We start from the raw sequence: 14,685 nt of genomic DNA on the forward strand, positions 1-14,685 counted from the left end.
AATCGTGCAATTAACTTGTCAATAGTAGACTTCCCCACTTCGCTCAAAGCCATGGATCAAAACACACAACTCATAGTGCCCATACTCTATTACTACTTGAATCCCACACTGAAATTCAACTAAATCCTTCGCAAGCCCATGTAACACAAATCATATAATACCTCAAATCGTCTGCAAATCTCACATTCACCCTTGTAATAGTCAAGCCGACTTCCACAAGCAATCCAAACTCAAATTGCAACATATATCATTCACTAGTAAAAGAGAACTCTCTACAAAACATCATAAGGACCACACAACCTCAGGATACCTCGCAAGAGATAACCTACCTGCTCTGCCTCAAACTGACATCTCTCTATACCCTTCCATAGTCACGACTACTACGTAATTACTTAATGTTCTTGATTTTGAACTCATCAACAAGACATGAGAATCTACTTTACTCCACAACTAAACAACATGAGAGATTCCCTCAACACACCCATAACTCGAGATCATATGCCAAATCAAGACAGAAATCAAACACCCCATAGTCCTTACTACCTCTCAAGTAAACTCTTCTCGTCACATTCGAATGATCCGAACACATCTCGCAGTCACATCATACTCACCACATAGCCATTCACTGCTTATCGAGCCACAAATTCCTCTTGTAGGGATATTACCGGACATATGAGTCCAAATGTACAAGTTACCACTGAAGCTACCGAGCTCAAGCTGCGGTCTAACCATGGCCTCAAGTCCTCTAGAGTGGCCCATCACCAAAACAAAGAATACACATCTCAAACCTCATTCATAGAATCACAAAACGACAATGAACAGCTGATACCGAGAGCTCACATGTGCATACGAATGCGTGGAAGGAATTCAAAGAGTTATGACTCAAGATGAATCAATGTCGCACGATAACGAATGAAAGATGGGAAGTATATCCTAAATGTCATGTAGCCTATCAGAGATAGGTATGGATGTCATCATATCGATCCGCAAAACTCTACTAGACACTTGCTCATGACTTTTAGAACCTATGAACCTAGCCACCTGCTTATCGTGCTTCGCGTTCGCGATGGAGATCCCGCGTTCATGAAGGGTCAAGCTGAGTGGTCTTCGCGTTCACGACATGTGCATCGCATTTGCGATAGAGGATTTTTGGGCCGAAGTAAATTGTATTTCGCGAACGCGAGGGTGTGGCCGCGTTCGCGAAGAAGGACGCGTCTGGGCAGTATTAAAGTTCCAAAAACGGAGGTTATGCCATTTTTATCAAAAACTTAAGTTGGGAGCTCGGATTTTAGACGAAGGATTTAGGGATTTTCAAATATATCGATTGGGTAACGATTCTTAACTCATTTATGGTTATATTCCACTAATCTATGCTTGAATTCATCGTAAAATTTCGGATTTGGGGTGAAAATTTGAGAAACGTTGTTAGGCCAAATGTTGGGGTTTTGATCGAGATTTTGGTATCAGATTTGAGCAATTTTGGTACGAGTAAACTCGTGAGTGAATGGGTGTTCGTATTTTGTGACTTTTACCCAATTTCGAGACGTGGGCCCCACAGGCGATTTTTGAGTTAATTTTGGATTTTTTGTTAAAATATTTATTTTATTAATTAGATGAGTCTATTATGGTTGTATTTATGATAAGTAATTGCTTTTGGCTAGATTTGGGCCATTCAGAGCCGGATATTCGTGGGAAAGGCATTGTGACCGATTGATTGAGCTTGGTTCGAGGTAAGTGGCTTGCCTAACCTTTCCCCTTAGGATATTTCGATACTATTTCGTGTGTGGACACCGTGTACGTGAGGTGACGTGTACGTACACGTGCTATTATTGCAAAAATCTCGTTTATCCTTTTTAAATCTTAAATGGTTTCTCTTATTGAATTGTACTTATAATGTTTAATTGTTTAATAATCTTAAATGTTGGACCGCACTTCTGTTCTGTTGTGCCCCTTCTTGCCTTGTGAGTCGGAACACTCTTTTTTAGTAGGATTTCTTCGTTTGAGCCCACATCTCCAACATTCCTGCAATTTTTATACTTTCATTAGTTTTGGGAACATAAATCAACACTTTCGGACTAAAATAAAAGTAAAAAAGGTACTAATAAGTTGTCAAAATCCATACTTATCAACTCCCCCAAACTTAAGTCTTTGCTTGTCCTCGATCAAATAGATTATTTTCCACCTCCTCCGATTAGGGCTGCTTATCGGGCGGATCAGGCGGTTATTTCCTCTTAACAATTCGGCTTATCGGTTATCGACTTTTAAATATATTAATACGCTAGCCACCCGATAAGATTTTGGGCGGATTGGATCGGTTTGGCTATTATCGGACGATTTATCGACCTATTTAAATCTGTATTACAGAGGTATATTTTAGTCTTTGGTGTTACACTGTTACTAGTAAATACCAGCAAAAAGCCAATTTACTTTGCATGTTATAAATTTCCACCATTTTTCACTGTTACCTTCAATTGTACCAGTGCCAGTGAAAGTCATAAAATACAAGCCATTGCTATCTTCTTTTGGCCAACAATTTGGTCCATCTGGTGGCATTAGGATCCCATTTACCTATATATTTATAATATGCAAAGAAGGAGATTGTTGGAATGTTGTAGATTTGAGCAACAGAAAAAAATAAAAATTCTTCAACAGTAATGCAGTCTGCACATTGTTCAGCTAACATAACAATTAACACTTTCTAACATGGCAATTATATCCGTCAAAATGAGTCCACAATAAAACTAGAGATAAAAAGGAAATTTAGACATAAAATCTAGAATAATTGGAGACATCCAAAATATAAATGTTGCAGCTAACAGTGCTTCAATTTTTGCACCTTCAAAGTTCAAACAACTTGCAAAGATGAGAGGAGGAATGAGTTGAGGAGCGGCAGATTCAATTGATGCAGCAGTTCGAATATCCATATTGTTCTAGAAATACAAGTCCATACTGTTACCAAATAAATACAAAAATACTGTATCACACCCTAGACTTTAGCACAAAAATAAATAACAAAATACTGTTCCAGAAAGTTTGCTCGAATATTCAACTTGTAGACAAAATATTGTTAAGCATAGCCAACTAGACAAAATATAATTTACAAGTCAATACTGTTACAGAAAAGTGGCAATCACAATATAAAGCCAGGCTACCTCATAAACTAATTCGGCTAGAACTTGGAACTAAGCACTAACACACATGAGTCATGCGATAAATATATTAACAGATTTATTAACACTATATTACAATTCAAATTATTACCAGATATATTAATACTACACGTCAATTACGGAAGGGTCTTTCCAGCGCTAGCTAAATCTGAAGAAAAAAAATTATAATAATGAGTCATGCGATAAATATAAGCATATCCACAACACTAATATACAACAAATATAGTAACAATATTATTACCTTGTTCAAGCTGTTCGATTTTATCAAGCTTTTTCTCAACATTAACAGGTTGTTTTAATTTTTTATTTCGAAGCCAATCTTGAAGACATTCTAGAGCTTGCACCAATTTAGGAGTTAATGAATCAAGAAGACGTCCTCCCATACTAAACGCACATTCGGATGCCACACTTAAATCCGGAAAAGCTAATACATCACGAGCCATCTCCGTAAGAACAGAAAATCTAGCTAAGTTCAATTTCCACCAGAGAAGAGCATCAAATTTTTTAGTGTCGTCCTCAGTTTCTTCACCAAAGTATTTATCTAACTTTGTTCTAGTATCCACATCTCCACTCACAGTTTTATATTTTTTTAGATCTTGCATGAGTGATTCTAAAAGTCCTGTATTTTGGGTGCTTACTTGACAACTAGAAAGTGTAACGACCCGACAGATCATTTTGAGTTCTAGCATGTCATTCGGCTGTTTAAGGCCGTGAGTAGATTCATTTCGGGTATTATGACTTGTACGCGTGGTCGGCATTAATTTTTGGGAAGGTCGGAGTTGATTTGGAAAGAGAATTCTAATTTCAGAAGCCTTAAGTTGGATGAATTGACTAAAGTTTAATTTTTGAGTAAACCACCCTGGAATCAGGATTTGAAGGTTCCAACATGTTTGTATGATGATTTTGGACTTGGACGTAAGCCCGGAGCAGGTTTTGGATGACCCGGGAGCGTTTCTGCGCCCATTATGGAAGTTGGCATTTTGGAAGAATTTCCTAAATTTGAGTTGAAGTGCATTTCAATTATATCGACGTCCATTTGGGATTCCGAGTCTGGGAATAGATTTGTATGATGAGTCCGGTCTTAGGAGCGCGTCCGAAAGTGGATTTGGAGGTCCGTAGGTCATATCTGGGTCATTTGATGAAAGTTAGAAATTTGAAGATTTTTGAGAAATGTGACCTGAAGTAGACTTTTTGATATCGGGGTCGGATTCCTATTCGGGAAGTTGGAGTAGGTCCGTAATGTCAATTATGACTTGTGTGCAAAATTTGAAGTCAATCAGACGTGATTTGATAGGTTTGGGCATCGATTGTAGAAGTTTTGAATTTCAAAGTTCATTAAGTTTGAATTGGAGGGTGATTCATAGTTTCGATATTATTGGGCGTGATTTGAGGCCTCGACTAAGTTCTTAATGTGTTTTTGAATATGTTGGTATATTTGATTGATGTCCCGAGGGCCTCGAGTGGATTCAGGACGGTAAACGGATCGAGTTTGGACTTGGGGAGAACAACTGAAGCTTCCAGCTTCTGGTGTAACCTCACCTGCGCAGAGGTAGCCGCAGGTGTGAGCTTGCAGGTGCGAGCTATGAGCCGCAGAAGCGAAAGAGTGAGGAAGGGCCAGCCACCGCAGGTGCAGAAGTTTTGGCGCACATGCATGACTGCAGGTGCGAGAGCAGTAGTCGCAGAAGCGGATGGCTCACAGAAGCGGCTCCTTTTGTCCGTAGATGCGGAGCTTGGCCAGGTAAAGTAAATGCGCACATGCGAGGGTTTTTTCGCAGGTTCGGGACCGCAGATGCGTCCAAGGCACCACAGGTGCGAAAATCACCTCGGCAATGAGGTTTTTAAAAGACGGGATTTGGCCATTTTTTCCTCCACTTTTCTTTTGGTTAGGAGATTTTTGGTGCTCTTGGAAGGGAGATTTTCGTCATCCATGTCAAGGTAAGTGATTCCCACCTATTTCAAGTTGAACACTGGGATTATATATGGATTTAGACTTGAAAATTTATAGAAATTTGGGATTTTGGTAGGAAACTTAGAAATGAATATTTTTGGATTTTGACCACGAAATTGGGCATGGAATTTGGAATACATTATGTATTTGAGTTCGTGGTATCATGGGTAAAGTTTATCTTCGAAATTATTTGGAATTCGGGCACGCGGGCCCAAGGGTGATTTTATCAACTTTTCGAGCGGAGTTGGAAATTTGTTTAAATTGAATGATAATGAGTATTAGAGTATATATTTATGGGTTTTCACATTTGTTGACTAGTTTCGGAGCGTTGGGCATCTGTTTGAGTTGTTGGAAGGACTTGGGAGCCGATTATGGAATTTCGGAGCGAGTTAAGTCTCCTCTCTAACCTTGTAAGAGGGAAATAACCCCATAGGTGAAATAATACGATATGTGCTTCTATTTGTGGGGGCTATGTACGCACGAGATGACGAGAGTCCGTGCGTAGCTACTATTATACTAAGTCTGGGTAGTCTAGGACCCAAATCATGCTATACTTACGATATTTGCAACCTTACTGTTAATTTAAATTACTTAAATCATATTAAACTTGGTAAATAAATTTTTAAAAGGTTAAACTTCATTTTCCTTGACCGTTAAATGAGAATTGATATTTCCTTGGATAATTGCTCCTTAAAGAATTCTTGATTGACTGTTGAATGTGTTTATCTTTTGTGGAGCAGGCCGAACGCCTCGACAGATTAAATAGATGCATCTATGGTTCGCGCCGTTTGACCCTCGACAGTGCCAGTTTAAATATTATGTTGGAGTGGGCCGTGCGACCTCAGTATGAATGCGCATGATTTAATTGATTGCTTTGGAAATTACAATAAATGATATTGCCTCCTTGTCCTGAGATAAATTATTAAATAATAGAAAATAAATTTGGAGATTTCTTAATTATAAAAAAACTGCTTACTTACTTAAAAATATTGAGCTTGCAACCATTTTATATAAAATCCATGCTTAATTATATCATTGATATTTTATTTATAGCCATAGTAAGTGTCGAAGTCGACCCCTCGTCACTACTTCTTCGAGGTTAGGCGGAATACTTACTGGGTACGCGTTGATTTACGTACTCATACTACATCTGCTGTACATTTTTGTGCTGGTACATATATACATAGTGGCCTCGTGAGCGCAGAGGCGCTGTTATAGCGGGGACTTAGGTGAGCTGCACTTTATACAACGACTAGCAACCAGTAGAGTCTCCTTCAACGTATTTATATTTTTCCTGTCCAACTTGTATTATGGACAGATGTTGTATTTTATTTTATGTTCCTAGTTGAGGCTCATGCACTTGTGACATCGGGTTTTGGGGTGATTTAGGTTGTCCTGTATTGAAATTGTTAAAATATTATTATTTATTCTGTAAATTCCATCTTTTACTATTTAATTGAAGGAAATTATGATTTCAAAAACATTAAAATGAGAACCTAATTAAGTATTTATTTTTGGCTTACCTGACAGCGGTGTCCGGCGCCATCACGACCTTTAATGGATTTTGGGTCGTGACAGAAAGCCCGGAAGTAGATGTGTTCAATGAAGAACAATCTGAAGATGAGGCAAGCGCGACACCTTTTGAGTTGAACTTTACATACTCACTAAATAATGAAGTCATGTACTTCTTCACTTCTACTTGTATAGTTGCCCCCGGATCTTCACCAAACATCTTTACAAGTACATATCCAACTGATTCGAGCTTGTAACGTGGATCCAAAATACATGAGATGAAAATTATCTTGTTCATTTTTACTGGATCACCCCAATACTTATCAAACTTTTCTTTCATCTTCTTCGTCATTTCACTTAAAATTGTATCTTCATTTGCTGTCAATTGCTTCAAATAAACAACAACCACTCAAATTTTAAGAAAATGACTATTTGATGTAACATAACGTGATCCAAATTTTCAGCCATGCAATGAGTCACTACAACAAGAAAAGAAAATGAATGAATACGAATGATAAAAAAGCTACAACCTTTTTGATGACGAAGAAGTATTTTTCATTTAGAACTGAATCGAAATCGAATTAGAAAGTAAATTTATTTTCAGACAAAGTATGACAAGGAAAATGGCATTCTTCTGCCAAGAAATCCCTCTTTTAATCCCCAGAATAATTTTGACATTTAGAAACCGTATAGGTAGTTGGATACTGGATTTTTATAAATACTTTACTTATACTTCTATTACCCCCAATGAAACTTTATTACATGAATTGCAACTGACCAAGGATTTGAACATCATATTTACACATTGAATCTGACTACAGATAGCATACTCTACGCTCAATGGAGTAAATAATAAATACATCTATGCAACACATCAGAGAAGCTAAAATTGTAGCAGTTATTGTTTATAAATATGTTTATAATAATAATGGTACAATACTCACCTTCTTCTATATTTGACTATTACATGTATTAATGACCTTCAAATTAGGTACTAAGGAAAAGAGTCATATCTTGTACCAATATTTAGTCTTTATATATAAATCATATCCACTTTACTTTCTGTTGCTCTGGCTATGGCCATAACTGGTGACTGGGTTCTGAGATTAGAGGTGACGTATGGAGGAAACGAGGAAAAGATTAGAGAAGAGAATGGAAGGCGAGAGCGGCCGGGTTGTTGTTGTTGTAGTGTTGTTGTGTTGATTATTGCCTCGACCTTCAGAAAGTAGAGAGTCTGAGAGGGAGAGGTGATGTGAGAGGGAGAGGCGAGAGGGCTGGGTTCTGATATCTAAGGGAAATTAGAAATTAGGAATTTAGATTTTAATGTTTCAAATAGTGGATAAGTGGAAGGGATATTTAATATATATATGGATAAAAATATATAAATATAAAAATTATTAACGGTTTATTCGATAAGAAAATTAAATAATCCGCCCCCAAATCGATAATCCATTAATAATAAAATTTCAGTTCGTTCCCCACCCGTTAATCCGATAACTCGATATCAATAAGCCATTAAGCCACTTTTGCGGTTCGGTTTTCGGTTTCGATTTGGTTTTGAACACCCCTACCTTAGAGTGAAAGGTCATTATAGCATGTCAATGGTGAGCCATTCATGCTCAACCGGGAGCAATAATTACCCACACTACTCATGCATTATCAAGAAGGTGACAAGTCAAATATCATGCACATATAGTTCTAATGTGACATTTGAGCTTCAAGAATTGACTTTACTCATCAAGGACTCTTGTTCCATCATGTAGACCATGGTGGACTCCAAACTCTTCCTCCTCTACCTTTCATTTGCAAATCTCACTTCAAACGTTAGCACTCAATCTTAAGATTCATGAAAGGTTCACTCTTCTCTCACAAGAGAATGTCACAAGTACGGCTTCAAGTACCATAGGCTTGCCCCTCATGTAGATCACCACTAATGTAAGCTCACTCAGTTCGAAATCAAGTAAGACTTCTTTCGAGTTGTAATGAAGGCTTTTGGGTTAGGGTAGGATACCATATGAGCAAGTGGTTACACCTTTCCTTAAGCACTCCAAATTTTATTTCTTGGCTCACAATTACCAATTCTTAGAGGCATTCTCTTTTTATTGGGGGATAGAGAGACTTTACATCACCCTTTCTTGTTCATTTCATTCTTTTTCTCCCTTGATGCTCATGTTAGGGATCATTACCTCTTTTTGACTCCATCAACCCTTCCATTTATTCTTTTTTGTTTTGCATTTTTCTTTTTGTTCTTTTTCTTTTCTTGCCTTCTCTTTTCATAAAGATCATTTCTTTTCTCTTTCTGTGCCTTGATACCTCTTTTAGATTCCTCAACTCTCCCCCAAAACTTATGCCTTAAGCCACTTATTTCACAAGAGTGTTAAGGAAGGTCCGAGTGCCGAGAGAGGATCACGACAAAATGGGTAAAGGCACATAATATGGTTATCAAATGAGAAAGGCTATAGGCTCAAAGGGGGTTGACTAGGGATAACGACATTGGTTGGAAATAAAAGCTAAAACGGGCCAAGGAAACCCTACAATAATTTCTCAAACCAAGTAAAACTTAAGATTTCTCCTTGAAGCACATTCGGGGCAAGTTCTAGACCAATCGTACGGATACTTGGACTAGCAACAAATCACCTTACCCATCACGCAACTAGACCGCAAAAGAGGATAGAGTCGAGAGCCTACAAAAACCACACTCAAGTTAAAGATCACTATGGTCCAATAAACCACTCGATGATTACCAAAGTCAACCCAAGAGTCTCAAAGTCACTAACTAGAGCTATTTTCTTTCAAAAACCTTATTTCAAACCATAAGTACGTAGTTAAGTGTGTTGGTACCAGATGAAGCATGAATAACTCTTTTTCGAGAATGACTTAATTAGGCTTTTTATTCATTACTACTACTACTACTACTACTACTACTACTACTACTACTACTACTATTATTATTATTATTATTATTATTATTATTATTACCTAAACACAAAAATGGACTCATTCCCTTCAGAAGGTTTTCAGGTCATCCATCGTTGGGACGAGTCACCCGGTTCATACAAAAACTACCTTTGGAAAGAACCGTGGTATTAAGAAAACCAAAGGCTTATTATTTACAAAAACATAAAAGAAGCTACAAACAAAACAATAACTAAAGTGGAAAAATAAAGAAGCTAATGAACAATAACTACTAAAGATAAATAAACTACAAATAAGAAAAAGTAACAGAATCATCAAATTATTACAGTCCCAAATGTATCCGAAATGTGTCAATGTCAAATCAAATAAACTTCACTCCCCGGAATAAAAGTAAGCATTGTACCCAATGCTTAACAAAATAAGAGTGAAAGGAGAGAGATGGTGAAGAAAACTCCCTAAGGATCTTTGGACATCTCAGTGTCCCCAGCAACATAATCTCATGTTGGGTCATCCAATTATATCTCATCATCATCATATCTTGGCGTGGGGGGAGTGGTAGTCATCGCACGCACTGCCTCAGCAGTGTCAGCAACAAGGTCTGGCTCCTCAGACTGGCCAGCTGGTGCAACGAGTGCAAATGGTGTCGATGGATCTAGGACGGACTGGTGCAGGTCAAGTAACATATCAAAAGGTAGATCCCCAGCTGTCGCAAGTCTGGTCACCTCCTTCCTGAGCTTGTCAACCGATTTCTTGCTTTCCTGGGACTTCCTCATCTTCTTCACTTCTTTGGCAAACTCCTCAATAACCAACCCGTGTTGTACCAGCGTGTCCATGATCATTTTTTGGTTATCCAGAATCTTATGCAACTTATCATCAAGATCAGAGGAGTCCTGTGGTGCATGTGTAGATGACTGTGCTGCAACATTACTAGATATGTCAGACAGCTTTGAAGTAGATATCTGCATCCAGTTGTTGAGACTCGCCAATGTCTAGGAGACTCGCAAAGCAAATAATATAGTTGTAGGTATGGGCATTGATCTCAGAGCTAGAGCAGGGGCTGCCCTGGGGGTTATGGTAGGAGTGGAGGATAATGGCGGAGGCATAGCAACAACACTGGAAGAGGGTTCAACTAGGGGTGGGCATAATACCAGTCGAACTGAAAAAACCGGCCGAACCGTAAATTTTGGTTTTTCGGTATCGGTTTAATTGGTTATTTGGTCGGTGTGCGGTTTATATATAATTAAATTCGGTATTCGGTGCGGTTAACGATTTTGGTGTTTCGAACCGAAGTTTTGGGTATGAGAATTGAGAAATATAAGATATTAATTATTGGATTTGGGTTATCACTTTTGAACATATAGGCTCACCCACCTGGCCACCTTCTTTTTAACCCAATTTACCCAATACCATCCATAAATCTGAAGCCCAATTTACCCAAGTTTACTTACGTTACTTCCTAGCCCTACTTCCTTAGAAATTATAAATTGTCTTAGTTCTAATTGGGGTTCTTGAGTCCTGACTTCCTTCCTTCTCTTGTTGGCTGCTGCTGCTGTGCATGTTGTGCCGACTGTCGTTCGTCGCCTGCTGTTGTTGCGCCTACTGTGATGCCTTCTTCCTCTTCCGCCACTCGCCTTGGTGTTATTTTCGATTTTTGGTCATCTTTCCTAGACTTATTTTGGTTATCTCTTGCTGGGTTTGCATATTATTGTTTTTTGTATAACATATTAGTTTTCCAGACTTATTTTAGTTATTGTTTTACGGCAGTCCCTCGCAGCCTGTAATTAGAGGGTACTAGAGCCTAACTGCTCTGCTCTTGCGATCAGCCTTCGTACTTTTTGTAATCTGGTGGTTGTAATGGAATGATAGAGTTGACTATATGAATAAGAAAGGAATGGAATTCTTACAAAGTCTGTGGTAAGGCACATGGAATGAATAACAAATTACGTAGAGTTCAGTTCACTATATGAATTGTACATAACAAACATTCTGCTACATTTACTCCTTTTTATTCCAGGAATACGGATAAGTTTGTAACATGTATTTTATATGGTCTTTCTTATTCATTTATCATCTTAGCTAGTTCTTAAATTCAAGGTTCCTGTCCTTTTCCAAGGCAAGTAATCTGATTCTTTAAACACCTATTGATATTCCTTTTGAATTTGGTATTTTGGATCAGTAAGTTAGGCTCTGCCTTGTATTAATGAGCACCAATTGACTCAATTGAATGATTGATACATAAAAATCTTGCACCGTTAATAACCGAAAAACAAAATCGGAAATAACCGAACCGAACCTTGAAAAAATTGTACCGAATCGTAAATACTTTGGTTTGATTTGGTTATTAATATTATAAACCGAAAACCGATAAACCGAACCGTATATTTATACTAACCGACCGAACCGACTGACGCCCAGCCCTAGGTTCAATAGAGGTGGATGGAATGTCACATGTCTCAGCAATTACCACTATCGGCTTATCAGACTGGCATGTGGTGGTAGAAGGTTGAGCTCTCTTCTTTGGGTTTCTCGTATCCATCAATAAATACCAGTCAAATTGCTTCTTCGGCTTCACCTTGGTGTCATATGATCTTGGCTCTACCTTTGCATCAGTGAGGTACTCTGTGATAGTGTTGGGATAAAGATAGGCTGAGCTAGTCTGTTGTGCTACCAATGAAATATTGGCCGACATCATGGAACCCACATTAATTGGGTACCCGGCCATGATAAAAGCCACAAGAACAGCCCGAGGAAGAGGCAGATGAGTCTCAATCTGGCATGGATCAAGTCTGCTGCAAACAAAAGTCTTATATCCTTTCGCCTCGAAGCTCAATATGTTCCGCTGAATGGGAACCCCAACAGTGATCCATGGTGGTGGTGGCCCTAGTGATGCTAAGATCTCTGCTAGCCAAGGTCAGACTTCTTCTTTCACTGCACACTTCTCCAGATACTCCTTCGGCTCCAAGTCCTCAAACCCTAAGTACGCGTTTAGTATATGCTGATCAAACCTCACATTGAGGTTGCGTACTTTAGTCACTTTCATCCCCTTCTTGATGCGAGAAACCTTTACGTAGAACTCTCAGATGAGGTACTCCTTGGCATCCTCTACTCTCTCAGTAAACCACATCCAACCCTTTCATGCTCTGAACCGCCTCACCACCTCTAGGTTGTATTTATCCAAATCCTTCAATAGAAACTGCCGCTCAAGTGTCAAGGATCTCTTCGGCCACCACATACGGAAATCAGTGAAGGCAGCCAAGTTGACGAACCTATCCTCCCATATCTCCTTTTTCTTTGATCTCTCCACACCCGTGGATGTACCATCTCCCCATCTACCATCATCGGGATATCCTGTACAGATTGTGCCTTTGTGTTTGGGGCAGCTGCTGGCTGAGAGGTCTAGCTAGCACTTTCCGACCCCTCGGACGTGTTGTGAGATTAAGAGGCCTCATCCCTAAGCCAAAATCGCCATGTGGCCTAGACTGTGTGGCTGTCTACTACTCCTGAATAGAGGTTGAGTTGCTCTCTGAAGCTTCCCTAGACGAAACATAGGAACTAGACTCTGAGAGGTTTGTACCTCTCCCTATGCCTGTTGTGGCCTTCTTCCTGATTGTTTTGGGATGGCCAAGGGGCAAGGTACCTCTACCTCGACCCCTAGAAGATTCACCTCTTCCTTTTGTAGTGTTGGCCTCGCAATCGAATCATTGTCTGTATCAAAGCAAAGAAGATTGCTAGTTGCAAGTCATCATTCAACATATTTAAGACTTATATAGGCATGGAAGAACAATGTGGACACAGTGGGATTATGACAAGAATAATAGGCTGCTGAAACTGGGGTCTACATTCCACAATTTTTTAATGTACGGCCGTAGACTAGAAGTGCGGACCGCACAATTACAAGTGCGGCCACACTTCTGTCAAAGAATATCAGAGGCCTAGAAAGCCCTCTCTGAAGACAGTGCAGAGCCTGTTTTGCGGCCACAGGAGAAATTTTCTATCCGCACAATTTAAGTGTGGTCCGCACATAGGGGTCTCAAAAAGGATAAACCTCTGATGGCTAAGTGCGGTCGCTCTTAAAATTCTGCGGTCCACACATTTTGATTGCGTCCACAGAAGCACTAGCCTTTAACAATTTGTTCAAAGCACCAAAAATGGACCGCACAATTTCAAGTGCGGTCGTAGATTTCAAACATTACGTACATGCAATCTTTTTCTACTTAAATTTTGCAATTAATTGTACAATTCGGTATAGAAACATGGTATAAATATGAAATTTCACCAACCCAATCCCATTAGAGCATGTATTATCAATTACCTAGTTCAAATCTACCCTACATAGACACATGGATGAACACTAATAACAAATGGCCTAAAAAGAAACTAAAATTTTAAAAATTAAACTAACACAAAAATTTAACATGAAATGAAGCATACGAGATAGAGAGAGTGCACTGGGTGTATAGGCACAAGTGGTTGTGTGTGGGGACGGTGAAAATCGCTCAAGAAAGTTGCATAGTAACAGTGATTTTTAGGAGAGGGAAAAGTGTAAAATGAACTCACGTTTCCTATTTATACTAAAAATCCTAAGAAGGAAAAGGGTCGAATACGGCCACAGATTTTCATTTGCAGTCCGCATTCTATCACCTAAGGCAGCCGTCTCTGCTCTTAATGTGCGGTCCGCACATTTTTGGGTGCGGCCACATATTTTCACTTGCGGTCGCACATTAGCCTCCGCACTGACAGACTTAAACTTCAGAGAGTTAACATTTTTATACTTTTGCAAGATTCCAATTATGCGGTCCGCATGACAAATGTGCAGCCACAAATGTTGTCCTGTTGTCGCACACAGAAATGTGCGGTCCTCACCAATAAAGTGCGCTCCGCAGATCCTCAAACACTTAGCCATTTTTTAGTTCACCCTTCTTGTAAGTCACACTCAACCCTGTAGCATACTTCAAATCAAGTTAGAACATAAATAACACCTAACTACAAAAGAAAAATGAAAAGAACATGGGTTTCCTACTAAGAAGCGCCTCATTTAACATCGTGGCACGACGCAAAATGCCCTCAAATGAAGTAAATGACCGTCACCACGAGGCTATCTCCAAACTTGCCCAAGTAGTACTTCACCCCGTGACCATT

General features: G+C 39.1%; 1 protein-coding gene across 1 annotated transcript; it reads right to left on the reverse strand.

The window, feature by feature from the left end:
• Positions 1-3,286: 3,286 nt before the first annotated feature.
• LOC138898216 (zinc finger BED domain-containing protein DAYSLEEPER-like) lies at positions 3,287-6,982 on the reverse strand. The gene is made up of 3 exons (XM_070184262.1): positions 6,642-6,982; positions 3,412-3,722; positions 3,287-3,318 (listed from the first exon to the last, which is right to left on the reverse strand). The coding sequence occupies exons 1-3, from the start codon at positions 6,980-6,982 to the stop codon at positions 3,287-3,289; spliced, it is 684 nt and encodes a 227-aa protein (XP_070040363.1).
• Between the last annotated feature and the right edge of the window lie 7,703 nt (positions 6,983-14,685).

Source organism: Nicotiana tomentosiformis, chromosome 8, assembly GCF_000390325.3.
Source record: "Nicotiana tomentosiformis chromosome 8, ASM39032v3, whole genome shotgun sequence".
NCBI classification, from domain to species: domain Eukaryota; kingdom Viridiplantae; phylum Streptophyta; class Magnoliopsida; order Solanales; family Solanaceae; genus Nicotiana; species Nicotiana tomentosiformis.